The 25,846-nt window shown below is 45.0% G+C and overlaps 1 protein-coding gene and 1 long non-coding RNA gene across 13 annotated transcripts in view; both read left to right on the top strand.

Moving 5' to 3' along the window:
• The window catches only part of NEDD4L (NEDD4 like E3 ubiquitin protein ligase), a 342,576-nt gene that overhangs the window by 43,725 nt on the left and 273,005 nt on the right, over positions 1-25,846 (top strand). The window contains exon 1 of one of the 12 annotated variants that reach the window (XM_070627746.1): positions 6,945-7,141. The exons of 9 other annotated variants lie outside the window; for them this stretch is intronic. In XM_070627746.1, the coding sequence (XP_070483847.1) occupies positions 7,106-7,141 (36 nt within the window). In that variant the 5' untranslated portion in view covers positions 6,945-7,105. Of the gene's footprint in view, positions 1-6,944; positions 7,142-25,846 lie in introns of those variants that run through there. 2 more of the 12 variants (XM_070627743.1, XM_070627738.1) reach the window with 2 other exon arrangements.
• On the top strand, positions 18,637-21,009 carry LOC139084578 (uncharacterized). The gene is made up of 2 exons (XR_011542070.1): positions 18,637-18,801; positions 19,018-21,009. It is a non-coding gene; the product is annotated as an uncharacterized lncRNA (long non-coding RNA).

Consider the following 25,846-nt stretch of genomic DNA (forward strand, 5'->3'; position numbering starts at 1 on the left):
TTGAGGGGCCCAGTAGAACGTATGACTTGGCGTGTAAATTATTATGAGAGCTGGGAACCTAAGAGTCCTTGTCGCTGGATTGGGGGATGTATTGAGCACAGCTGGCGGAACCTTCTCCTTTCTTTGGCATTGAACTCCTGTGAACTTTTGTTTGTTCCTTCTGTTTTTCTCTGGTGAATTACTGCTTCCCATCATGGTGATATTTTCCGGATAACACCTGTGATTTAGCTTACTGCATTTGCGATTTCTGACTTTGTCGCTTGTTCTCTCTGTAGAATTTTTTTTGTACAGAGGTACGTTGTTTAAAAAACAACCACCGAAAAGTACACTAATTCCCAGACTCACAGCTTGGATGAGAGACTGAAGATCTTGCTGTACAATGTCTAAGCAGGTATCCTCTCCTTTAAGCGTTTGTCTTGCTGATGCTTGTGTATCCCTGCAGACTGGGAACTCGCTACCTCCTGAAGCGCCTTATTCCATCCCTGGCACAGTAACATCTGTAAGAGATCTTTATTTTAAGGGATGTTGTGGGCTGAATTGTGTTCCTCCAAAAATTTCTATGTGAAAGCCCTAATCCTCAGTTCTTCAAAATGTGACTGTATTTGGAGATAGGGATGATGAAGTTAAAATGAGACCAGTAGGGTGGGCCCTAACCCAATCCTCTTCCCCAATAAAAAAAGGAAAGACACCAGGGTGATGCACAGAGGAAAGGCTCTGTGAGGACACAGAGAGAAGGCGGCCATCAGCAAGCCTCAGAGAGAGGCCTCAGGAGAAACCAAAACTGCTGACACCTTGATTTTGGACTTTCCAGCCTCCAGCACCGTGAGAAATAAATTCCTGTTGTTCAAGCCACCCAGTCTGTGGTGTTTTGTTATGGCGGCCTAGCAGACTAATACAAGGGGAAATCTGCCAACTTGTAGATTTTACACAGAAGCCTTATTCCTTCCTGTGAGACAGGAGAGCCAGGTTGAGCCTGCGTCCACGTCACAGCCTTTCCAAGACCTTCCTGCTCCACCAGACAGTTCTCCCCATTGGAACGGGGCCCTTTACCGTCCTCACTCTTCTTCACTGACTAGCTACCACTTTGTAGCTTTCTTCAAGTGTGTTGGCCAGACTTTGGCTCAGTGAGGGAAGGTTCCAGAGCCTTCCAGTGCAGCAGAGTGGACAGAGCTGACACTTTGGAGTCCCTTAGATTTTGAGTTCATTTGTACTTCTTTGCCCTTGGGCAAATTACTGAGCCTTCTTGCACTTCCATTTCCTCATCTATAAAATGAAGATGAAGTGAAATGAGTTAGTATGTGTCAGTTACCTGATGGGGACTGGTATGTGGTTGGTGTCCAGTGTAGAACGATAAGTCACTAATACCTATGCCGTTCACTGAGTCTTTTCTCTGTACCAGGCACTGTTGCTTAGGGCTTGACCCAGATTGACTCATTTAATCTTCACACGAGCCAGGGGTGTCAGTATTAGCTTTATCCCCATTTTACAAATGGGGCATTTCAGTTCTCACAGAGGTCCTGTAACTTGCCCATGCTTGTGCAGCTAGCTAGGAGGAGCCGGGATTTTCGTCTAAGTAGAGGCCTCCAGGATCTGCCCCCTTAGCTGCTGTGCTGTGTCCTGATAACACACTGTGGTGTGAGCTTTTGCCTTAAGGTAAATCAGCACGTAATAAGGCTGTAGAAGCTCCTCTGGCAAACACGTCACACTGTGGGCTTACAGAAGGTTCAGGCCTCCTCAGGCCCCGGGAGCTGCGTGGCTTCCCCGCTGCCCCTACACCATTGTTTGGCTCCAAGTATGGGGTGTCACCTTCTTCCGTTAAATGTCATCTCTGGAACTCGTGATTCTGTCATTCCATGTTGTAGATGTTCTTTGTAGCTTTGTGTCAGCTCCACGTGTGACAAACAAGCCCTCTAAGAACCGAGTTAAAGATGTGGGTAAAAGGTGGGATGGCCCGAGGCAGAAGTTAGGGTGAGGGCTGGACTTGCCACCAGCGTCCTCCTTCCAGCTTTAGGTATCTTAATCTGGAGACTAGGTAAAGAGTGTTGGCGGCATAGGAGGTAAAAATGTGGACACACCAGCTGAAGGTTTGTATGTACGGTGGATGCTAGGATCACATCACACGGGTGATTCAGATCTGTGTGTGGGGACTCTGGGGGGTGGGATGGGAGGGGCTGTGTACAGAATGCCGGGAAGATTGCTGAGCATCTCTGATTTGGAATTGAGAGGTGACAGTGAGCCTGGTGGCCACCACAGGCCAAGGCCTAGGGCACCCGAGGGGCAGAGCAGAAATCACGGTACTGAACGGGGCAGCTGAAGAGCAGTAGGCAGGAGGATTCTGATGAGGCGCTGATATGGGGAAGAGGAAAAAGGTACAAAAGCTTTATGAGGAATGCTGCTAAACTGCTTAGAATGAGTGGAGGTGGGCAGGAATTGCTGTTCATGTGCTGACTGCCAGCCACGTGGCACGGCACAGCACCAGATGTTATGGGGAGGCGGAGGCAGCTAGAAGAGAACATTCTTGATCTGGAAGACCTTGCAGTTCATTTAAAAGCATAAAAGCAGTAACTCTTTAGATGGACGCAGGGCAAATCGCCAAAATACCAGTTGATGTGGAATTTAAGAATTCACAGATTAAAAACGTCCTCTGCCTGGTAGCAAAGGAATATCTCTGTATTCCCTGTTTTTTTTTTTTTTTTTAAAGATTTTATTTATTTATTTTTTCCTTTTTCTCCCCAAAGCCCCCCACTACATAGTTGTATATTCTTTGTTGTGGGTCCTTCTAGTTGTGGTATGTGGGACGCTGCCTCAGCGTGGCTCATGTCCGCGCCCAGGATTCGAACCAATGAAGCACTGGGCCGCCTGCAGCGGAGCGCGCGAACCCAACCACTCGGCCACAGGGCCAGCCCCTGTATTCCCTGTTTTGAATGGTGTTTCAGCAGTATGTGGTCAGATTCTGTTTTAAGGTAAATGGCGGGGGGTTTGTATTAAGAGTGTCTCTTAGGCAAAAGGACATTTCAGTGAAATGGAGATGGTAGTGGGTTTCTTTCTGGGTTGTGAGCCCTTGGGAACATGGATTTTGCTGAATATAACGATTTTTTAATTTCATGGTGTCTAGCACGGTGCTTTCACATAAGAGTTTTTAGAGAAATATGTATTTCACGGTGTTCTTGAATAATAGCAAGATGTTTGGTAAGAAATACGTAAGACATTGTTACTCAGCTTTCCAATCTATTATAGTTGGTTAGTAATAACCTTTCGTAATTATCCTTGTCCCTTACACTAACCAGTATTTATGCAGCTTAGCAGGTTTTTCTTGAAAAGCAGGAAAAGACAAAGAGAGTTATCTCTAGGCTGAGGAAAAAAACCTTACCACCCCACCCAAAATGAAACTGCATATGCTCAGGTCAGGACGACGTGTGTGTGTTCATTTTTCATGGCGAATAGTTCATTTGAAGAAATGTTCTCGTATAAAGAAGTGTTACAGTTGGTGGCGCTGCCCTCCTGTGGCACGTGCTTTCCTGTCATGTGATGATACAACGCAAAGGTCAAACATTGCACAACTTAGGCTGGAGGAGAATTCTCTCGTCTACACTCCAAACACGATAACACTTTGACACTCTGAGGAAATTGTCTGCATTTTGTAGAAGAGCGATACACAAGACCTAATGTGGGTTAAAATTGGGGAAATCATACTATATGTTGTAAATGGGAGCCATTCTTTACAATTTGCTGCAGGTCCTCCTGATGTTCGAGAAGGACTTGAAGTCGCGACCCAGGGCGCTTCTAGAACAGTTAAGGCTGTGGCAAAGTTTCCTGAAGCCTGACTCCCTTCTCGCCTCGTTTCTCTACACTGCCACAGGAAGAGGCGGATATGGCACAGATAGGACCTGAGTCACTCTCCACTTCCTGTAGAGTAAAGGTTCAGTTCCCTGGTGCGGCTTACAAGCCCTTCTCACCTGCAGTGTCTTGCATGCATACCTCTGGCCTCTCTGGCCCTACTGGATACCACTCCCATATTAGCTGGTACTCTTGAGCCTGTCATGTGCTCTGGCTATGTCCTCTACCTGGCATACCCCCATTCTTCCCTTGCTCGCCTGATAGACTAAGACTCATCCTTGGTCACACTTCAGGGCCCATCTTGCTATCCCCTTCTCCATGGACTCCACCCCTACAGAGTTGACTTTCTTCTTTGTGAGTGGGGTGCCAACATAAGGGATCACATGGTGGAAGGCCACTCTAGATAGGGTGGCGGGATCTTGGAGGGCCTTGGAAACCAGGCAGTAGGGGGCGTGAGTTTGAAGGCAGACCCTTCCTCTTTGAAGATGTCTTAGTTACATGTAAGGAACGTGTAGGCTTGTACAGCTTTCCTGCCTCTGCGTCTTCCGTGGATACCTCGAAAGAACACCTAAAAGAGAAATGGAAAGAAAGCATTTCCCGCTTCTTGGCCTGTGAGTTTAAAAACAAAGATTTGCTGGTGGTTTTTTATTTAGGTGTCACTGGGGCTCTCCTCACTCTTGTGTTGACAGATTAGAAGGATCCAGGTGTGTCACTAAGATTTCAGATGCCCGTTGATTGTATGTTTACATAGACTTGAACATTTTTCTAGATATTTTTACAAGTTAAGATGTTATGCGGTCATCATTATTTTATTCCTCATATTCTTCCTTTCCATCCAACGTGATGTCACTGACCTGAGTTCTCCATTCCCCAGGGGCTGGTTGTCCACTGGTATTTATTGAGCTATAAAGTGTGTTTGGCCCCCAGGGCCCTGGAGCCACATAAAGAGGGCCACAGTTATTCAGCAAATTCTCACTAAATTTGCTTTCTCAGACAGGTATAAAGGCATGGATAATGGCCTAGTCCTGAAGGAGGGACCCATTAAGGGGAAGACATATTCGCTCCCTTGTCTGCACTCGCTCACTCACTGTTACCCTCTCACACCTGGCCACTGTCATACTCAGTGATTTATTCCCTCTCACTCAGTCTTGCTTCACTCACTGTCTTGCACACGTTTGTTCTCACGGAGCCCAAGGCAGCCTGGGGCTGTGCTTCCAGGAGAGAGGAAGGATCTGGCCCTGAAGGCAGAGCTGTGTTGTGAACCCGGCTTGTAGGTATTTGAAAAGTGAAAATGGTGCCATCCCGGTGGCACAGTGGTTAAATGCGCACGTTCTGCTTTGGCCGCCCTGGGTTCGCTGGTTTGGATCCTGGGTGCAGACACGGCACCGCTTGGCAAAAGCCATGCTGTGGTAGGCGTCCCACATATAAAGGAGAGGGAGATGGGCACGGATGTTAGCTCAAGGCCAGTCTTCCTCAGCAAAAAGAGGAGGATTGGCAGCAGTTAGCTCAGGGCTAATCTTCCTCAAAAAAAAAAAAAAAAAAACATTGAAAAGATGGGGAGCAGGTGTGGGTGGGAGAGCTAATCCCAGGCAGAGAGTGAAGCACAGGCACGGGTATGAAAGCCAGAAAGTGCCAGGGTCCCTGCAGAGAGTGGTGAATAATTGGATTTGCCCGACAGAGGGGGGGTGGGGGGGTGTGTGTGTATATGATGAGGCTTGTAGAGAAGGGTGGGACTGGCTTGCACATGGGCTCCCAGGGCTCAGGCTGGCCTGAAGGGCAGAAGGGGCAGGCCTAGGAGAGAATGTGTGGCAGGAGGCCTGCCAGTGACCACCTCTCAAAGTCAGACAGCATCCTCGCTGGTTTGGTTCCTGGGCATTGAGGCTGTGGGGCTTGAAATCCTCAGTTAGGGTCTGAACATCTCTGCAGGTTCCCTGTCATCATTTCCATTGTTTCTTCTGTTTCTGATTGTGAGCATTTCAAATATTTTTATTTGAGCATAAGATGAGGTGTGTGCCTTTATAGTTTAAATTCTGCCAGAAAGCTGTGACTTAGATGATTTTTAGAGTTTGAGGCCTTAGGTTTTGGGAATGCCCAGTGTTTATCTTTTGGGGCTGCTTTTCCTGGGATGAGCTTCTTCCCATGGGACCTCTGGTGGAAGCTGATGTTAGCGTGTGGCTCTTAGTTTTTATGTATATTTTCATTCACAGGGATACTTTAGAGCCAATAGCTGTGTTTCTGAAAACATGGGAGGATTGTTGTTACATACAGAATCACTTTTTCAGGGTGTTTAGATGATAGAAGTCATTCTGTGGTTGTCCATATCTAAAACTCTTCCCCCTGGCTTTAGTGTAATTATAGATTCCACATTGTGGTGAGTTTTGTTTAAAACAAGGAGTGTCTGTGAGTTCAGAAACCAGCTCTGTGCTTCTACTTGCCGTAATGGGCTTTTCTTTTACAATGGAAAAATACAGTTGATCTGTCCTGAAGGCCCATAAATCATGGAATGTGGTGTGTTGGGATGCGAATTCTTTTCAGCCTTGCAAAATCCTTATCAACGCGGTAAATCGACATGTGGAAGAACAGCAGGTGGCAGTTAGAAATTTGGGATTTTTCTCTTCTACAGATTTCCTATTAGGCATTTCTTCAGAACAGTAAGGTTGGTGCTTCATAAAATTTCAAATCAAACTGTGGCATCTCAAGAGGCAAAGCATTTAGAATTCTTCTTTAAATTCGCCCCCCCACACAAAAAAACAAAAAGTGAATGCACGATGACTGTTTTGTTCCCTAGACTTATGACATAGCCCTCCAGCTTTGCGGTTTTTTATTCCAATGGGAAGGAAATGAGACCCTTGTAGCTTACTGTCAGGAATATTTTAGTGCCAGCTCTGTGCTAACCGCTGTTTAGAACATGGAGAGAGCTTCTGAATCCTGGCCCAGGCCCGGCCTCACAAGCAGGCTCTGTTACACAGGGGCTGTTCCAGGTTAGGAGAAGCATTCCATTCCCACAATGGGTAAACAGAAAACCTAAAGGAAACACATTGTTAGTTGAACTGATACAGCACCAGGCCAAGCGCTCTGCTTTCACTGGTCACTGGTGAAGGACATCGGAAACAAAAGGGTGAGAGCGCGCCAGTTCCATCCTCAGCTGTTTCTAGCTCAAGGGCAGAAATCCTCAATTCTTTATCTGGAGTATGTGACGTGTTATCTAAAGCCTGTTAGTAGAGCCTCAGGACCTTAACTTCTAAACAGACACACGCTGAGATCAGATATGCGGATGGTAACAGGAAGAGAAGACTGGTTTCAGGTACTAACCTGGGTAGTTGCGTGCTGGAGGGGGTTCATGGGAAGCAGTTAGAGGCATTATAAAAAGGACAGTAGCAGAGAACGGCTTTCCCCCCCTAGTTTTATGCAGAAAATGGTGATACAATAAGGGGGAGGAATCTGGCAAATGGCAGGGTGCAGAGCCGTGAGGAGCCAAGAGAGTTCCTGGGTCAGGTCAGGGCCGAGCAGAGGAGGACTGAAAAGGGAACTTTCTCACGGGGCTGAGTGATTTTGGAATGGCTCATGGCTCCTGGTTCATGGGATGGGCCAGCAGTGAGAGACAGTTGTGGGGGTTAGATGGTGTTGCTCCGTCCTGCAGGAGTGGGAAGACTGAAGTAGTGCCATGCACACATTGACAGCATGTACACGTTGCTCCGGGGATGGCAGATGTCACTCTGGTAGCTCCCTTCGGTCCCCCTGTTGCCTGATGAGGCTCAGACTCTGGGGCTTATAAGGCCCCCGGCGGACTCGCCCCCACCTCTGTTCCCTCTTCATGTTTTGTTTCCTGTCATTTGCTAAACACACTCCGCCTCCAAGAATACAGATACAGAGGCATTGTCTTGAGTGGTTAGGAGCAGTGACCCTCCAGGTCGTCTGCGTTCGAGTCCTGGCTCTGCCACTTTCCAGCTGTGTGAACTCTCTGTGCCTCAGCTTCCTTACCTGTAATAGGAATAGTAACAGCATGTATCTTATAGGGAGACTGAGCTGTGTGTTAGCTACTGCTGTGTGGATGTTGCAGTTGTCGTCGTTGTCATCATCATCATCATCATCATCATTATCATTATCATCATTTCCTCTTATCTTTTAGGTCCAAACCCACACACTTCCCTGAATCATTTCTGGAGCACCCCCAAAGGAAATTAATATCCTTTATTTTAGATTCCCTGTCTTAGTCTGTTCAAGCTGCTCTAACAAAAGTACCATAGATTGAGTGGCTTATAAACAATAGAAATTTATTTCTCACAGTTGTGGAGGCCGGCAAGTCCAAGATCAGGGCCCTGGCAGATTCAGTGTCTGGTGAGGACCTGCTTCTTAGTTCATAGGCTGCCGTCTTCTCACTGTGTCCTCAAGTGATGCAAGGGGCAAGGGAGCTCTCTGGGGTCACTTTTATAAAGGTGCTAATCTCATTCATGAGGGCTCCATCCTCCTGATTAGATCTAATCACCTCCCAAAGGTCCCACCTCCATATACATAGGGAATTAGGATTTAACATGAATTTTAGGGGGGTGCAGACATTCAGTATATGGCACTCTCTAGGGAGGCACAGAGGGCAGTAGGGCAGAAGATGATGATTCCCAATTAACACACTGTACTTCCTAGGTGGGTTTGAAAACTTACTAAGTGACTCACATTCCTGAGCCTCAGTTTCCCCACACGTAAAAGAGGGATAGTGATACCTTACCCATCTCACAGGGTTTTGTTAGTAAGCGTCAAACCACGGCGTCAGCAGAATTCCCAGAAGCGCCAGGTCACTATCATTAGAGTACTTGTCCTGATGAATTTTACTTTATATTATGGTGATGGTTTTTTTTCCACCCCCAGATTGGGACACATGATATGATGGAGTCGAGTGAACTCATTTGCATATATTTGAAATTGGGGTTGTCTTTGAATGTCTGGAACCTATTTTTGTCCAGATTTCAGTTATTTTGACTTCATTATACCCCAGTAGCGTGTAAGGAGGCTTCCTCAAGGCCAGCACCTCTGTCGTCTTATTCATCTTCCCTGGTAGTTCCTAGCACGGTGCCTTGCTTGTGTGAGGCAAAGGCAGTGTTTTTGAATGCATTTATTATTACTTGGTAATAAATATTAAACTATTTTTTATGGAAAAATAAGCATGCTTGGTTTCTCATGTACGTAATGGGCATTTATTGAATGCTGTGTACTAGTACCGCTTTCTTCTATTCTATTTCTAGTGTTGGTCTCTGTTTGAGTGGAATCGTGATGTTTCAGGTCACCACCACATGACCATTCAGGACCATCACATGTTAAAGGAAGTTTTCATTTATGCATTCAGCAAGGCCACCACATTGTTCAATGCTGGGGCACTGTGCCCGCTGTAATCAGGAGACCTGCTTAATTGGTTTCTTGGTACATTGACAGAGTTGGATAATCCGACCTGGGCATTTGCAGTAGACCTAAGAGGCGTAAGGTGGCCCTTTAAGAGTTTTGAGATTTAGGAAAAGTTTGAGTGGTTACGTTAGAGCCCACACATACTGTAGAAGAGCGCTTCAAGGACATCCAGCCTCAAGTAAGAAAGATAATGTTCCATTTCCGTTGCTTGTTTTTCTGCCTGCTGGAGAAAATAAATAATCTGAGACAACTTATAATAAAAGTGCAGGCCCAATAAAATGAGAATGATTAACAGAACCAGGAAGGAAGGCATAACAAATGGATTCCTGGTAACTCTGAGTCTCCTGGCAGCCAGGACAAAGCAAGCAGCCTGCTGGGGTGATGCAGTCTCAGGCTAGGTGAAGAAAGGAAGGGCCCCATGTCCTGCTGGCTGCTGTAGGGTCGTGAGAATAGATGCTGGAGTGTTTACCAGCCTGCAGCTGGGGCGGGGGGCATCTGGCTGGAGTAGGGTGGAGAGGAGCACATCCTTGGGCTAGCAGAGTCATTGAGGTCCCTTAGCGTCCTGGTTGATTCTGAAACTCCTCTTGGAAAGCTGAGGATTATAATGTTAGACTGTAGCTTCCTGAAGCCAGTCCTCCTGGAGGCCAGAGTAATGACTGAGTGTAATGAAAATTACCTGGCACCTGCTTGTGAGAGAATTGGTGGCTCAGGGACTTTCCCAAGGTAATATAGTTAGTCGCTTTAGTGAATGATCCGGAAGGACCATTCCGTGCCAGCACGTTATCCTCAACTCGGGTTTTATGGATAGGACTAAGACACTCTTTGAGGAACCTTTCCCGCACTAAGGACACCTCTCTGCCCAGGCCCCTCACAGCTTGGTGGAAATATGTCTGTTTTATAAACCAGACTCTTCCTGATGATGGGAAAGGGCTAAAACAAACGCTTTTTTTTCTTTTTTAACTTACTTTTCTCGTGAAACCTGAGGAGAATCCCATCCTCCTACCCACGTTGCTGATAACAGGAGTTAATGGAAATGGATGTTGGAGTATGACGCTCGTTTTAGGGTGCAAGAAAGAAACAATTGATTTTACCTTTAGGAAGTTTAGCTGTAGCTTCAAAAAGTGCCAGCACGGAATGCAAGTCTTACTCTTTCACATGAAATTTCAGTATTCAGCATGATCGAGCCAACCAGGAGAAGGAAAAATATTGAGAAGACAGACTTGGGTTAAGCGGAATCGAACATTTGTGGTTGTATAAGGAGCATGGCTTCTCGGCGTGTTTGGCATGGCTCAGCTGCGTTCCTCCCCGGGTGATGTCCTCCTTAGGGTCTGTGAATGGCTCAACTTAGGACAAGTCTTTTGCAATCTGCGCCTTCTGAATACGCTTTTTGTTCTGTTGATTTAATTTGCATTTGGTGTCTGGAGTGCCTGGTCATGGAAAGAGCGGATGCTTTGTTTTGGGTAATGAGGGCTGGGGTTTCAAATCAGTGTTTCTCGGTTTACCCAGTGTCAAGTGTCATTTGAGTAACAAGCGACTGTGTTGCTCATCGCGTTGAGGTCCTGCAAGCGTCCATTTTGCAAATTAGATTTTTGCATACTCCCAAATCAGTAGACTGTAGAATGATATCATGAAAGAGAAAACCGTCTTCACAGATGGAAATTCTGCCCCTGTTACATGCATTTTAATTCTAGGACAGATGCCTATTTAAACCTCAGTTGCTTGGTTCCAGCCTTGTCAGTTGCTTTACAGCAAGTGTCAACTGTAAGCCAAGAGAGAGAGAGGAGTCGGTGTAGACAACTTTTTTTTTTTCCCATTTAATTGTATCATGTTGGGTGCTCCTTGGAAAGTGGGTGAATTATTCATGATGAGATGAATGGCGCTATTATTTTAAATTCGTATAGAAGCAAATGGCTAACAACCCACTTATTAAGCTGCTAATGTTGATCCAGCTGCCAGGAAGCTTAAAACCAGTCGGAGCCTAGATGGTGGTGTGTTCCTTGCTTGGCTGGTTTTTTATATCAGCTTAACTCCAAGTCTAATTTTATCCTTTTCTCTGGTTTTCTTTTCCTAAGCGTTTTTTTCAAGTTTCCGATAACTCCTTTGCGATAACGTTGAGTATATAGCTCTTCCACCTCCTCCTCTTCCCCCTCCGTCACTGCCCCGACCATAATAACATTCCGGCTGCATGAGAGGCAGTGTTGACACCACGGGAGGCTCCTGTGGCCCACATGTCTACAGAGGCAGAGGTCCTAGGAAGTCTGACTTGAAAGAAAGGATCCAACTACTGTAACAGCTCACCTCCCGGAAACTTACCATTTTGTAACCCCGCGTATTGAAGACACATTTGGAACCAGAAGTTGAACAAAAGTGGCCCTAGAAAATATATGACAGAAATTCTGTAAATATTTCGCACTTTTCTTTTAGAGAATTCTCTCTCTGGCCCTCTGTTACGACCCATTTTAACATCATTTTGTTTTCCTTTTAAAAATATGTAGAATAAAATATGTCCTATAGAAATAGAATATTGAAAGTTTGGTCCTGTGGCAGGTGCTGTTTCCAAGGGCTCAGCCTTTGTTTGCGTGCTCACAGCCAGCTCGTGATTTGACGTCTAAGATCACAGCCAATGAGGAAGGTTGAAGATGCTGCTGCTTGAGGGTAGGGCTGTGCTGGCTTGTCACGTAGTGTACACAGTAGGCGCTCAGTGACTCTGCATCCAGAACCAAGTGAATGGAATGGAGAGGAGGCGCTGCACCTTGCATATTTATTTCTACATGTAGCAACGGCGGCACTGGTTTGTTGCAATGCTCCTTGTCCTCAGACTATTTGCTGTATACAGTAATGTATGTATTATGCATATATATGTGTGTATATAAGTTTATATCACTGTAGCTCATATATAGGCAGTCTTCACTTTGCCCAGTTCTGATATGCATGAGTTTCAGTTACCACTCTTTAAATAACACCAGTCCCTCGATAACACAATTCAAATTTCAGTTATTGGGGCTGGCCCCGTGGCCCAGTGGTTAAGTTCACGCACTCTGCTGCTGCGGCCCAGTGTTTCGCTGGTTCGAATCCTGGGCGCGGACATGGCACTGCTCATCAAGCCATGCTGAGGCAGCATCCTACGTGCCACAACTAGAAGGACCCACAACTAAGAATATACATTTATGTACTGGGGGGCTTTGGGGAGAAAAAAAGGAAAAAATAAAAAACAAATTTCAGTTATCCCAGTGTGTAACTGAACTGTGAGTAATAGCATAAAAGATGCAAACTTTGCTGCTAGTGCTTTACTCCACGCATCACTACGTAAGTAACAGATGCGCATTATAATCAGTGACCAATCACACTACTTCTGTCAAAGTCTGTTGGTGACAGGTCACTGCACATGCCACTCAGTTCATGCAGAGACAGCATGGTGTGAAGTTGGGTTGTCTTCCAGTGGTCTGGTGATAAATCAATGTGACATTTTACTAAAATGTTAAAAATTGTGAGGGAATTGGCCAACAAAGATTAAAGTGCAGCAAAGAAGTTAAAAATGATAACGCTGGAAGTGAAATTCAGAACTTGAATGGAGTTACAGAAGAAACGGCTTTCCATTTCTTACCTGGCAGTGTGGACACTCCAGCCATTGGAGAGGCTGGAAGTGCAGCCTGGGGAAGGCAATGAAGGTGAACTTACCCACGTAACGAGGAAAGCGGTTGTGAAGAAAAGAATTAAAGATATCCTAGAGGGAGTGATGCTGGCACACAAATCAGACAACAACCTTCACATTAAAGGAGCTCTCAGAGATATTTCCCAACCTAGAAAGTGTGAAAGATAAAACATTGTATGCTTATTCAAACATAGGAAGGACTGTGGACCGTAGTGGCGCTATTCACAAAACCCAAAAGGTGGAAACAGCCCAGATGTCCATCGGTGGATGATTGGTTGAAGAAATTGTGGTATAGCCATACTGTGGAATAGTATTCAGTCATAAAAAGGAACACAGTACTGATACCTGCCGCAACAGTTGTGAACCTGGAAAACATTATGCTGAGTGAAAGCAGCCAGACACAAAAGGTCACATGTTGTATCATTCCATTTCTATGAAATGTCTAGAATAGGTAAATCCAAAGAGAGAGAATACAGATTGGTGGTTGTGCGGGGCTGGGAAGAAGTGTGGGAAGGTGGAGTATCTGCTTCCTGGGTTTAGAGTTTCCCTGCGGGGTGATGAAATGTTTGAGAACTAGATAGAGGTAGTGGTTGCACAGCATTGTGAGTTCACTGAATTCCTCTGAATTGTTCACTTTAAAATGTTTAATTTTATATTGTATGAATTTCACTTCAATTAAAAAAGACTATGACAGTTTTCCAAGGCATGGAAAAGATACTTGCTTTGTGTTTTAAGTTATGCTTCAAGAAGAAGGCAAGCACTTTTAAACTATTCTTGATTTTTTTTTTTTACAAAGAAATATTTTAATTCTCAATTTTCTCCTGTTCTAAATGGCATTGTACTAAATATTAGCTTTACTGTTTTTTTCATTTCCCTATACATTTATAACTGGCAGTAAGAGAGTTTTTAATGTCTTGACAAACATTTTTAAAGGTCACGGAACAACTGTAAATTTCCCGTTGATTACTAAGATCACTTGACACAGTTTCAGCTTCCACAGTCATTTTTATAATCTTGTACTAGTGTAAAAATTGAGGACTGCCTGTATGCATGTATTTTACCATGTATGTAAGTATATATGATATTTGTACATATCCATTACAGCACTGTGTTGCAGGATAAACCATTCACCCTGCCAGTGAGGATTCTCATACGTGTCTTCTACAGCTTGCATATTTTCAAATGGTGCTTTTTGGAAGGAAAAAATATGAAAGCCAACCCACAAAGTCATCTGGTAGGAGTCATGGTCTGTGATGTTGACTGAATTATGTGGTAAAGCACACTTTCTGTGTTTTCCAGGGGCCAGCCTTCCTGTGCATTTAGATTTCAGGAACTGTCTTGAAAAAAGAAACTCTGGAATACCCAGCAACTAATGACGGCATCAGCGAGTAGCGAAGTGAAGGCCATTTTGCCCTGTAGAAAGAAGATTCTTAGGCTGGCTGTTGCTGGGTCCAGTGAGAGGAGAGGCCTGATCAGGTGTCAGGTGGCCCTCATGTAGGCACAAGTCCTGTGTGGGGATGTCCCTCTGCAGGGGTGGCCTAAGATCCTACGATTCTGCACAGATCATCTTTCAGACTGGGAGCTTGTGTCCAGAACTGGGGGTGACATTTGTTCTGGGGTGGTGGAAGTTCCTTTGTCCCCGCTCTTAAGTCTTGCCGCTTTAACTCCAACTCAGGTGTTTTTATTCCCAGTAGAAGCCTAATTTATCTGTAGGTATTTAAGATAATTTTGAATCTGCTACTCTGTGGGAAGGTCACCAAAAAACCTTAGAAGCTGCTGCTCTTGGGGAAGTTACAGGCTCCCCGTTGTTTGGCCTCCAGAGCACCAGGCACTGTGGATTTAAGGGTGAGCAAGACATAGACCCTGCGCTCTGGGCAGACGCGTCTGGAGCAGTGGTCACAAGCCCAGGCCGGGAGCCAGGCTGCTTGGCTAGAGGGGCCGTTCTTCTCAGATGTGACTTTGGACAAAGCATCTGTAAAATGGGCTAATGAAGAGCCCATCTCGTAGGGTTGTTATGAGGATTAACTAATTTAATGTATGTAAAGTGCTGAGAGCAGTGCCTGGCAGACGGTGTTTTGTTTTGTGTTTTTTTTTAAACAAAATTATTATTATAGAAATATTGTACATTAAAATTCCTGGTCACATTTAATGCTCAGGACAATCATGCAGAATAGGTGGTGTCACACCTGTTTTGCACTGAGAAACTCAACCACTTGCCCGGAGTCACAGTGCTAGAAAGGGGCTGAGGTAGGATTTGAACCTGTCCCCTAAGTCCTTTGCTCTTTGTTTCTTGACATGGCAGGAAAATGTTGAGGAAATGTGTTAGTCTGTGCAGGCCACCATAACAAAGTACCACAGCCTGAGTGCCTCACACAACAGACATTTTCTCACAGTTCTCTGAGCCAGAAGTCCAAGAGGAAGGTGTCTGCAAGGTTGATTTCATCTTAGGCCTGCTTCCGTACCTTGTAGATGACTGTCTTCTGCGTGTGTCTTCACGTGGTCTTTCTCTGTACCTGTCTGTGTCCAAGTTTCCTCTTATAAAGGACACTAGTCATGTTGGGTTAGGGCCCACCCTACTGACTTCATTTTAACATAATCACCTCCTTAAAGATCCTGTGTCCAGAAACAGTCATGTTCCCAGGTACTGGCAGTTAGGACTTCAACATAAGAATTTTTGGGAGACACAGTTCAGCTCTGAACAGGCGATGACTAGGGTTGAATACCTAGATATCAAGGTCTGAGTGAAGGCAGAATCAGGGAGCAGTGGAACTGACGGAGGCAGACGCTTGGTCTAGGTGATTTTTGATTTTTCATTTCAGACATGGTTTTCAAAGGAGTCGGTCTTGGACAAAGAGGAAAGGACTGTGTGTGTGGTGAGAAGATCATCCCCAGAATCTGGTGATCTGGGATTAGCAGACCTGTTGTGGGATCAGCAGGCACGTTCTTTAGTTGCAGCTTGGGTGAAGTAGAAGAGGATTGAGTAGCTGACTGGGTGTAAACGTTAGCCTGGGAAACAGTATTTTGTTTTGAAAGGTGTTTGAGTCATTCAGGGAGCAAATATTTATGGAGCACCTAATGTGCTAGGCACTGGATCACAGTGCAGTTCTTATCCGGGGAGAGAGAATTTGGGTCTCATGTTAGATCCCTGAAGGTAGCTTCTGACCCCAAAATAGTCTATGGTTGTTGAGAAACAATTAGTAAGCCTTCTAAAATTAAATTTCTTAAGTATGCATTAATTTTATTAACATGTTATTATTTTAATCAGCAAATTGTGGGGTAGTAGAGATTAAATTTAGGGGTAAGACTGTCTGGGTTTAAAGCCTGCTTTGTCACATCACATGACATAAATTAGCAGAGCTTCAATTTTCTCGGCTGTGAAAGTGGATAATTATAACACGTATCTCATTGGGTTGGTGGAGAGTGTGCATGCTGCAATGGATGTGAAGTGTGTCTTCCCCGTGGTGGGCACGCACCATGATGATCTCCAAGAAGGTGGAAAGTTGAAGGAGCATGTAGTTAGGCAGATTAGGGACCTTTTAAAAAGTTTGGTTTTTTTTTTCAATGGAGGGAAAGAAATAGAATTCTTTCATTCATTCCACAACAACAAAGTCTGAGAACCAGCCAGTGGTTGCGTGCTAGGGATCAGAAAAAGGCAACCCCTGCCCTCAGCAATCTTCCAGGTCAGGTGGCGAAGACCAAGAGGGTGTGGTAAGTGCTGCCAACCAAGTATATTCACGTGTCCATGCAGGTAATGAAGAGGGCTGCTTTAGGAGAGAGGATTTTTGCAGGAAGAGTTTCCCAGAGGAGCAAGCACTTGCATTAAAAGCTGAATTCGTGGGAGAAATTCATCACCCAGAGAAGAGCGGAAAAGTTATTTCAGCCAATGGTAACAGCATATGGAGAAGTCTAGAGGCATAGGAGAGGGTACATGGCATGGTTGGAAAATAGCTGTTTAGGGGTCAGTATGGCATATGTGGAGAATGGAGGAAGACAACACTAGACGTGAAAGGTGGGACGGATCACATAGGCAGTGGGGAGCTGCTGAGAGATTTGAAGTTGGGAAGTGACATGATGGTGTTTACAGATGAAGAAGACTCAACCCTTGAAGGCATGGAGGGGGATTTTGAGAGGAGGCAGAATGGAGACTGAGGAAGAGCTTTAGAAAGATTTTTGCGATGATCTAGGTAAGACCAAGGTCCTGAACTTGGGCTGCAGCTGCAGGAGCCTGGAGAAGAGGACAGATTCCAGAGCTGTTGGGGTGGTTGGTGTGAGGACGGATGTGGCTGGGTGGGGATGACACTGGGTTTCTAGCTCGGGTGTCCAGGTCAATGACAGTGTCATTCCTACAGAGGCCGGAGGGGTTGGGAGGTGGAGGACAGAAGATGCTGGGATCTTAGAACAGTTGAATTGGAGATGCCTGGGGACAGTACATGTCTTCTTTTCTCCTGTAGGTAGCTGGCCCTCTGCTGGATCTGGAGCCATGTGCGTATGAAAGGACAGTGAATGCAAGCTCCTTTTTCTATTAGAGCTTGAGATTTGGTGTCTAGGGTAGTCATTGAGATTGTTCACGAACGTTTGGACCTTTCTTCTTTGGGATAGATAATGGAATTACATCTGCCCCATTGAGCCCAGGTGCGGTCATGTGACTGCCTTTGATTAATTCGAAAGTGAACAGATGACACTCCCGTCAATTTTGAGCCGAGGTAGGACTCACTGGAGCCCTCTCAGCCATGGTGCCTGGGAATGTTCCAGAGGGCGGCTTGACGGTGCTGTGGGCCTGGGTCCCAAGTGAGGTCAGTGTCAGTGCGGATGAGAGTCCAGTTGACCCGTGGTGGACCTGTGCTGAGAAGGAGACCTTTGTTTTAGGCTTTTAAGATATTGAGATGTTAGGGGTGTTTTTCTAGCATCATCTAGTTGCCCCCGCCCCCCCAACTCAAGTTGTTTTTATAAGAGACTGAACCTTGCTAATTTTTATTTTTAAACTATAAAGCAGTTTTGAACTGCCTTTTTTGTCAGTATATGCCTGTGCATGTGTCTGAGCGCACACACAGGTAGACAAATAGGCTGCGACAAAAGCATTTCTTTGGTCACCTTTATCGTTTTACCATTGGTATTTTTTAACGAATCAAGTGTCAGAAACTCACATGCCCTTTTCTTAAATAGTGTTGTGGTGATATAATTCCCATACCATACAGTTCACCCATTTAGAGTATACAGTTCAATGGCTTTCAGTAGATTCACAGATTTGTGCAACCATCATCACAATTCTGAAACATTTTCTTTACTCCAAAGAGAAACCCCGCTCTCCACTTCTCCCACACATGCTCCCTCCCCAGCCGTAGGCAACCTCTAATCTACTTTCTGTCTCTACAGATTTGCCTATGGTGGACCTTTCATCTAAATTGTATCATACAGTATGTGGTCCTTTGGGACTGGCATCGTTGACTTAGCATAATGTTTTCAAGGCTCATCCATGTTGTAGCGTGTGTCAATACTTGATTTCTTTTTACTGTCAAGTAATATTCCATGGCATGGAATACAGTGTATTGTAAAGCCATATGGTTTTTAAACATGGAAGCGATGCTGACCCCTCTAGAGTTGTGTCTGCTCATTCATCAGTTGATGGACATTTGGATTGTTTCCACTTATTGACTATTGTGAATATTGCTGCCAGAATATACATGTGTATTCTTGTGCGGTCTTGTACAAGTTATTCTCTGAACATATTTTCATTTCTCTCGGTTTATACCTAGGAGTGGAATTGCTGGGTCATACGCTAGCTCTACGTTTAACTGTTTGAAGAGCTGTTAGACCGTTTTCCAAAGCAGCTGCACCGTTTTACCTCGGCGCTGCGGTGTGTGAGGGTTCTGCGTGTCCTCACCAACGCTTACTGTCTGTCTTTGCTCACAGCCATCCTGGTGGGTGTGTCATGCTGTTCTATGTCATTTAACATGAAACTTATGTTCTGCTTTCCTGTCTCTGCACACGCTTTCTTTCACTTGCAACTTGTGCTTTTATTAACTTTGTATTGATTTATTAGTGATGTCAACATGTATGTTTTGTAGGGAAATGTTTACCTTCCATTTCCAGACCCATAATCTCCGTTTAAAATGTGATGTTCTGTTTACTGTTAGGTTCTTCAGCTGAACCGACTGGCAAGTCCAATGAGAAACTTTCAAGCTTAAATGGAAAATGAGAATTAATCATGTGTTAGCACAAAAATCACATCCTATCACTTCACTTAACTGAGGACCTTTGGTGGTGGCTCCTGTTCATCTTCATTCTTCAGCCTGCTTCAGTTGGTGATGGGGAAAATCAAGTGTCTTTTCAGTGTGCATTTGAATGTTCTTGTTGTAAAACCACATGGTTTCTAGAAATGGGTGTGATTTTGAAGATGGGAACAACACGCCTTATCGAGTGACTGGTCTGCGATTGGTGTTGAGCAGGGTCCCTGCCTCCCTGGAGTATTGGGTCTTGTTGGGGGACGGACCCTAAAGGAATCAAGGCAGATGGGGTGACTGTAAAGGGGCCCTGCCAGGAACCGATTCTCTGCAGGAGAATGATGAGGGCTCCCAAGTTGAGTTTTACTTTCGTTTTGGTGGCACATGTGTCAGGAAAGACCTCTGTGAGAAAGTGACCCTTCAGCTGAGACAGCGGGAGGAGGTTTCTGAGGCAGGGAAGCTCTGACGGGTTTGAGGAACTGAAACTGAGTCAGTATGGGGACCCTGGGAAGAGAGGAGGCCCAAGATAGAGGCCACATTGGGCAGGGCCTTGAGGACGTGCTCGTGATTTGGACATTGTTCAAGATGCAGTGGAGTATCATTGAAGGGTTTGAAGTGGAGAAGAGACATCCTCCAATTAAAAAAATCACTCTGGTCATTGTGTGTCAAATGGATTGCAGTTGGTGGGTGGGGGTGGTGGCAAGAATGGGTGCAAGTTATAAACCAAGACAGGAGGTTGTGGAGCTCCCTGCCTGGGAACCCAGCGGCAGGTATCTGAACTGAGACTGTAACTTGGGGCTCTAGCACCCTCGCCTTATTTTTCGTTCTCCATGAGGCTGTGCACGCTCTCCTGCCAGCAGCAGGTCCCATCTGCTTGTGGTTGTAAACCTGGCCAAGACAAGGCAGAAACCATCCTTGAGATTTTAGGGCCATGCTCTCTCTCAAACAAGTATTTGAGCGACCCTTCTGTAATTAAAACTCATCAACCCAACTAGAAATTGTGTCTTCACAAGTTGCTAACACTTGGACGAGTTTGTTGTTTATTTTCATGGGGAGCCAAAGTGTGGCATCTAGTGACGGTTTTGCTCTTAGGCAATATCTATAGGATGAAGGTGGTTTTTTGGTATCAGAATCAGTTGGGAGTTTTTTTAAAAAGCCTTTATCTTTTTCTCTCTTGCTTTTTGAAATCTGTTATGTTTTTTTGTATTGCACTTAACATAGATTAGAAGTCATCTGGTACACGGAGAAAGGAGCCGGAGACATTCTGTAGCATCAAAGATAGGCTTCCCATGGCTGTTGTGGAAGGTCACCACGGATTTAGTGGCTGAAAACAACACAGGTTCATTACCGTATAGTTCTATAGGTTTGAAGTCCAACACGGGTCTCACTGGGCTAAAATTGAGGCGTTGACAAGGCTGCATTAAATCTGGAGGCTCTAGGGGCAAGGCACATTGCCCTGTGCAGCTTCTAGGGGTAACCTACATCCCTTGCTCGTGGCTTCCTTCCTCCATTTTCAAAGCCAGCAATGGAGCATCTCTGACCATTCCTTCATCGTCATATCCCCTCTCACTCTCTTCTGCCTTCCTCTTCCACTTTTAAAAGCCCTTGTGATTACCTCCTGCCCTTCTGAATAATCTGGGATAATCTCCCTATTTTAAGGTCAGTTGATTACCAGCCTTAGTTCCCCTTTTGCATTTAAGGACGTGACATCTTTGGGGGCCATGCTGCTGCCTGCTACAGTGGTAGACCTAATCTTAGGCTGACATTAGGACCTTGGCTCATTGATTTCTATTGGTACTGACCTTAGATTTTTTTTCTATTCTCGGCACACAGTAGGTGCTTTAAAATCATGGAGTGGACCATAATATACAAAGAACTCACACTGCTTAACAACAAAAAAACAAACAACCCGATCAAAAAATGGGCAGAGGACATGAACAGACATTTCTCAAAAGAAGATATGAATATGGCCAATAGACACATGAAAAGATGTTCATCATCGCTAATCATCAGGGAAATGCAAATCAAAACTACACTAAGATATCACCTTACCCCCGTTAGATTGGCAAAAGCATCCAAAACCAAGAACGACAAATGTTGGAGAGGTTGTGGAGAAAGAGGAACCCTCATACACTGTTGGTGGGAATGCAAACTGGTACAGCCACTATGGAAAACAGTATGGAGATTTCTCAAAAAGTTAAAAATAGAAATACCCTATGACCCAGCCATCCCATTACTGGGTATCTATCCTAAGAACCTGAAATCAGATATCTCAAGAGTCCGTTGCACCCCTATGTTCATCGCAGCATTATTGACAATAGCCAAGACGTGGAACCAGCCTACATGCCCAGAAACTGATGATTGGATAAAGAAGATGTGGTATATATACACAATGGAATACTACTCAGCCATAAAAAAAGACGAAATTGGCCCATTCACAACAATGTGGATGGACCTCGAGGGCATTATGTTAAGCGAAATAAGTCAGTCAGAGAAAGACGAACTCTATATGACTCCACTCATAGGTGGAAATTAGTATATTGAGAAGGAGATCTGATCGGTGGTTACCAGGGAAAAGGGGGGGTGGGGGGAGGGTACGGAGGGGGAAGTGGTGTACCCACAACATGACTAACAAAAATGTACAACTGAAATCTCACAAGGTTGTAATCTATCATAACATTAATAAAAAAAAAAAAAAAAATCATGGAGTGGAATTTCCTCCTGGGAGTGTAAGCCCCCACCAGAATTCATTTGTAGTTAAAATGATAAGAGATTTTTTAAGCAATCTTAGGAGAGATAGACAATTACCTGCTTAGGTGCAGATTTTTCATGAAGACTAGTTTGTTTAGGAAACATGAAGGGTTTACCTTGTGTTTTTCTCATTAATGCAGAGGATGTAAAGAAAATGTATTTCTCATTAAAATACTACAGAGGAAGCCCAGGAGTCCTCCTCAAGATTAATTTAAAGGTTTGTCATAATTGTGGGAGTTCTTGAGAAATAATCAAATTCTGATTTCCAGTGCTTGGTTAGGGGAGGGGGCTGTGTGTGTCATAGTTCTAATCAAGAAAGAGGAATTAGGATTTTACGACCTTTGAAAGAATGACTTGTGCATTCATTGTTAGTTCTGTTTAATAGCTCCTTAATGGAGAGAAGGTACAGCCCGGGCGTGGTGTACAACAGTGCAGCTGGGACATGAGTCAAGCGTTGATAAATGGTACATCTGTGAATATTACTAATACGTTAGTAAATTTTAACTTTACCTTTTGTGCAGTCTTGATAGATCTTGGAATGTGATTCTTTTTCCTCTGCTAAGAGGTTAGAAAACTCAGTGCAGTGTGTCTGTTTGGCAGACTAGACAACACTCTACTTCGTTAACGGCACATTTGGGTTGGAGATTGGTGGGTACTGGAGGAGAAATGTGTTTAGATCTAATCATGTTTACGTCACTTGATCATGGTACTACTGACAAGTTTTCCGCAAACTGCTGGGTCCCCTCTCCATCTCCTCGGGCTGTGGGTGACTTTGGCTGGGATCTGACTGAACATGGTGCCAAACTGACGCGTCGGGTTGTTTCAGCTCACTCAGAATTGCACTTCTGGCTTGCGGTCTTCCTGTCCTCTGAGCATTTTCTATGGGTCACCAAATTGACCATAAGATCATTTCATTTTACAGAAAGGGAAAATCAGATTTGTTATTAACATATTGTGTTTTTTAAGCTCAGAGGTGGAGAGAGCTGTGAACTTTCCCCAAGGCTTTCTCGGAGTGTGGTTTTGGTTGAGCTGTGGTTGTCCGAGATTTCTGAGCCCTCCCCAGCTGGCTTCATCAGAATCTGTGGGCCTCGGTCTCAGCAATTTGCCTTTTAGAATATCTCCTCCAGATGAGTCTTTGCACTGTAAGTTTGGAGCCACGCCTTGGCCTCTGAACTCTTCTGCCCTGAACATTCGCACAGTGCAAGGGTTCAAGGGGGTCCAGTAAATATACCCCGTCAGAGAAATAACAGAAGAGTTTGTAGGGAGAGACCAAAGCATGGTCTTTATTGGTGCTAAAGCTTAACACAGGACAATGTGGCTTCTATGGTTGGGCCAATGGACTTGGTAATGTAGAATTAGGCAGACTTAACACCCCCTCCTGCCCACTCTGGTCAGGGCCAGCACGGGCCCAGGCTGCCTCACCAAGCCGAGGGTCCATCCTTGGACAAATGTCTGCATGGCGAGTAAGATGGAACCTGAGGATGGGGCTTGGCACAGCCAATTCCTTATCTAAACTCAAGCCAAGACCGGCATTTCTTCTTACCTTAGTGGAGTGAGTGAGGCAGAGGGAATTAGGAGGCATATGCTGTCTGGAGCTCCCTCCATCTAGAAGGGAATTCCAGGAGTGGGGAAAAAAGCATTGCGCAGCCCCCAATACCCAGGAGAAAACAAGTGTTAGTAAATATTTGAGAATGAACTAAAAATTAAAAAACTCAGATTTTCCTAGTCCAAAGCATTTGCAGAACTGCCTCTTCTCTTTGTTTTTTTCTGAGTATGTTTAAGGTACCTCAGCACCTGTATTATTATTATTTTCTGAAAGATTGGCACCTGAGCTAACATCTGTCTCTGGTCGTTGTCTTTTTTTTTTTTTCTCCTCCTTCTCCCCAAAGCCCCCAGCACATAGTTGTATTAGTCTAGTTGTGAGTGCGTCTGGTTGTGCTGTGTGGGACGCCGCCTCAGCATGGCCTCGTGAGCGGCCCCAGGTCTGCGCCCAGGATCCGAACCAGCAAAGCCCTGGGCCACCGAAGCAGAGCATGCAACTTAACCCCTCCATCTGGGCTGGCCCCCAGCACCTGTATTATTGAGGATGTAGGAAGATATCCAGGCCTGGTTGGCCTTTGAGCAGGAGAAACGGCCTGTTCTTATGACCATCTGTAATAATTTGTGTTCAAGATAACAAGCAGTGAGTTTATTCTTTATCATGTTCAAATTTGATTTAAGTACATTTTTGAGTTTGGTTGTCAGCCACATTGCTCCTGCATGTTAATCCTTGTTTACGGGGAGGTAGTCAGCCATTTTTCGCTCTTTATTGGGGAGGGATATCGTACTGGAAATGGTAAAATTATAAGCTAATGAGAGTGGGTCTGTAAGTATGAAAGACCATTCTCGTTACTTTACGCTGTACCTTTGAATGTGTTTTCCTTGGATTGTTGGCCGTGATGTGAATGTGGTTCTCGTTACTCTGACTCCCTCGCCTGTGCCATACACAGAACATTTCCTCTCTTGTCTCTCTTAACCTTTTTTCCCAAACTTAGTTACTGTGAATGACAACCAGCAGAAAGAATGTGCTGGATACTGAGGCTGCCCAACCCCCCAAAGTTTCGTGTCCTCCAGCATCATTAACTAGTTCACTTGACTTCCCTTCTCATTCTGAAATATTCCTGAGGCTCAACAAGAATTACAAAAAAGTTGCAGTAAACCTAAAACTTGAGATGACTCATAAATTCACATCTGCTCTGTTGGTGAACCCACAGATTTGTTCATGGGACATATTGTTAGCAGTGTGGACGTACTGTTGTGTATCCTGCTTGATTCACTTCACATTACATGCGTGTTGATCGTTGCTTTTCACGTGCCTGTGATGCGGCTAGCACGAGGCTGTTGATGCGGTATTTTGTTGTCTGAAAAATTTACGAATAGATAAAAAGTGAATTGGTGAAGCAAACTTGTGGCTTCTCGTACTTTGCATCTCATTTACTGGTATAACTAGAAATTCTGCTTCCTCCATGGTTGTGCTAAACAACAATTTGTTTATAGTTGGAAAATCATTTTTTCTTGTTATGACAGATGAACTTAAAGTCTTCCCTCCCTTTGATTAGGAAAAAAGCCCCCAGTTCTAAGAACTGCCTGCCCCTTTCCAGGCCTGTGCACTATTCTAGGAACTTGTATTCCTTCTTCTGTTTTGTTTTGTTGTCGTTTGGCCGAACAATCTTTTGCACCAAATCTTTCAAAATTTCATGCAATGCTTATTGAACCATAGACCATTAGGGCTGAAGGGAAGCCAGTCTGATTTCCTCATTTTCCAGCTGAGGAAGCTACTGTTCTTTCACCTAAAGTAACAGTCACCCCAGGACATTGCTCCCTCCTCCTCTCCAGCGGAGGCTCCTTGTCCCGCACTCAGGGTGCTAACACGTTTCTTGTTTTCCAGCGCTAATTCCAGGTCATCTTTGGCCTCCAACCTGAGCAGAGTTTGTCTTGAAGATCCTGACCCAGCCACTCCACCTGCCACCACTCTCCGGGGGCCACACGTCCGTAGCCCTCCTTCAGTTTTCATCATTTCCTATGTGTCATCCTAAGGGCCTTTGCTATCCCTGAGATGGCCTTGTCATTCTCACTGAAGTAAATCCAATAGTATTGCTCTTTAATCCAAGCCACTGTCTCTGTTGAAGATGCTTTTCCTCTGAGTTCTTAAATTCTGCAGTCTTCCCTCTCTGACCTTAGCTTTCTTTTGTTCACAGCTCCTTCTGTCCCAGTGGTCTCAATGGGACAGGGGTGCTAGAAACACCTGGGAGGGCTTCCCAACTGCCAGATTTATAGGAGATGTGGAGGGAAGTTGTGGCCCTCATATCCGTCCATGTTGAAAAGGTATTCCGGCCATTCTGACGTCCCTGCCTCCAACCTGGCCTCTTGGCCTCCCTGGATTCTCCCTGTCTGGTGGTTATGTTCTGATCTCACCCCCATATTCAGCCAGGAGTCCTCCATTAGCTCCTGC

The sequence above is a fragment of the Equus przewalskii genome, chromosome 7 (genome assembly GCF_037783145.1).
Source record: "Equus przewalskii isolate Varuska chromosome 7, EquPr2, whole genome shotgun sequence".
Taxonomy (NCBI): Eukaryota; Metazoa; Chordata; class Mammalia; order Perissodactyla; family Equidae; genus Equus; species Equus przewalskii.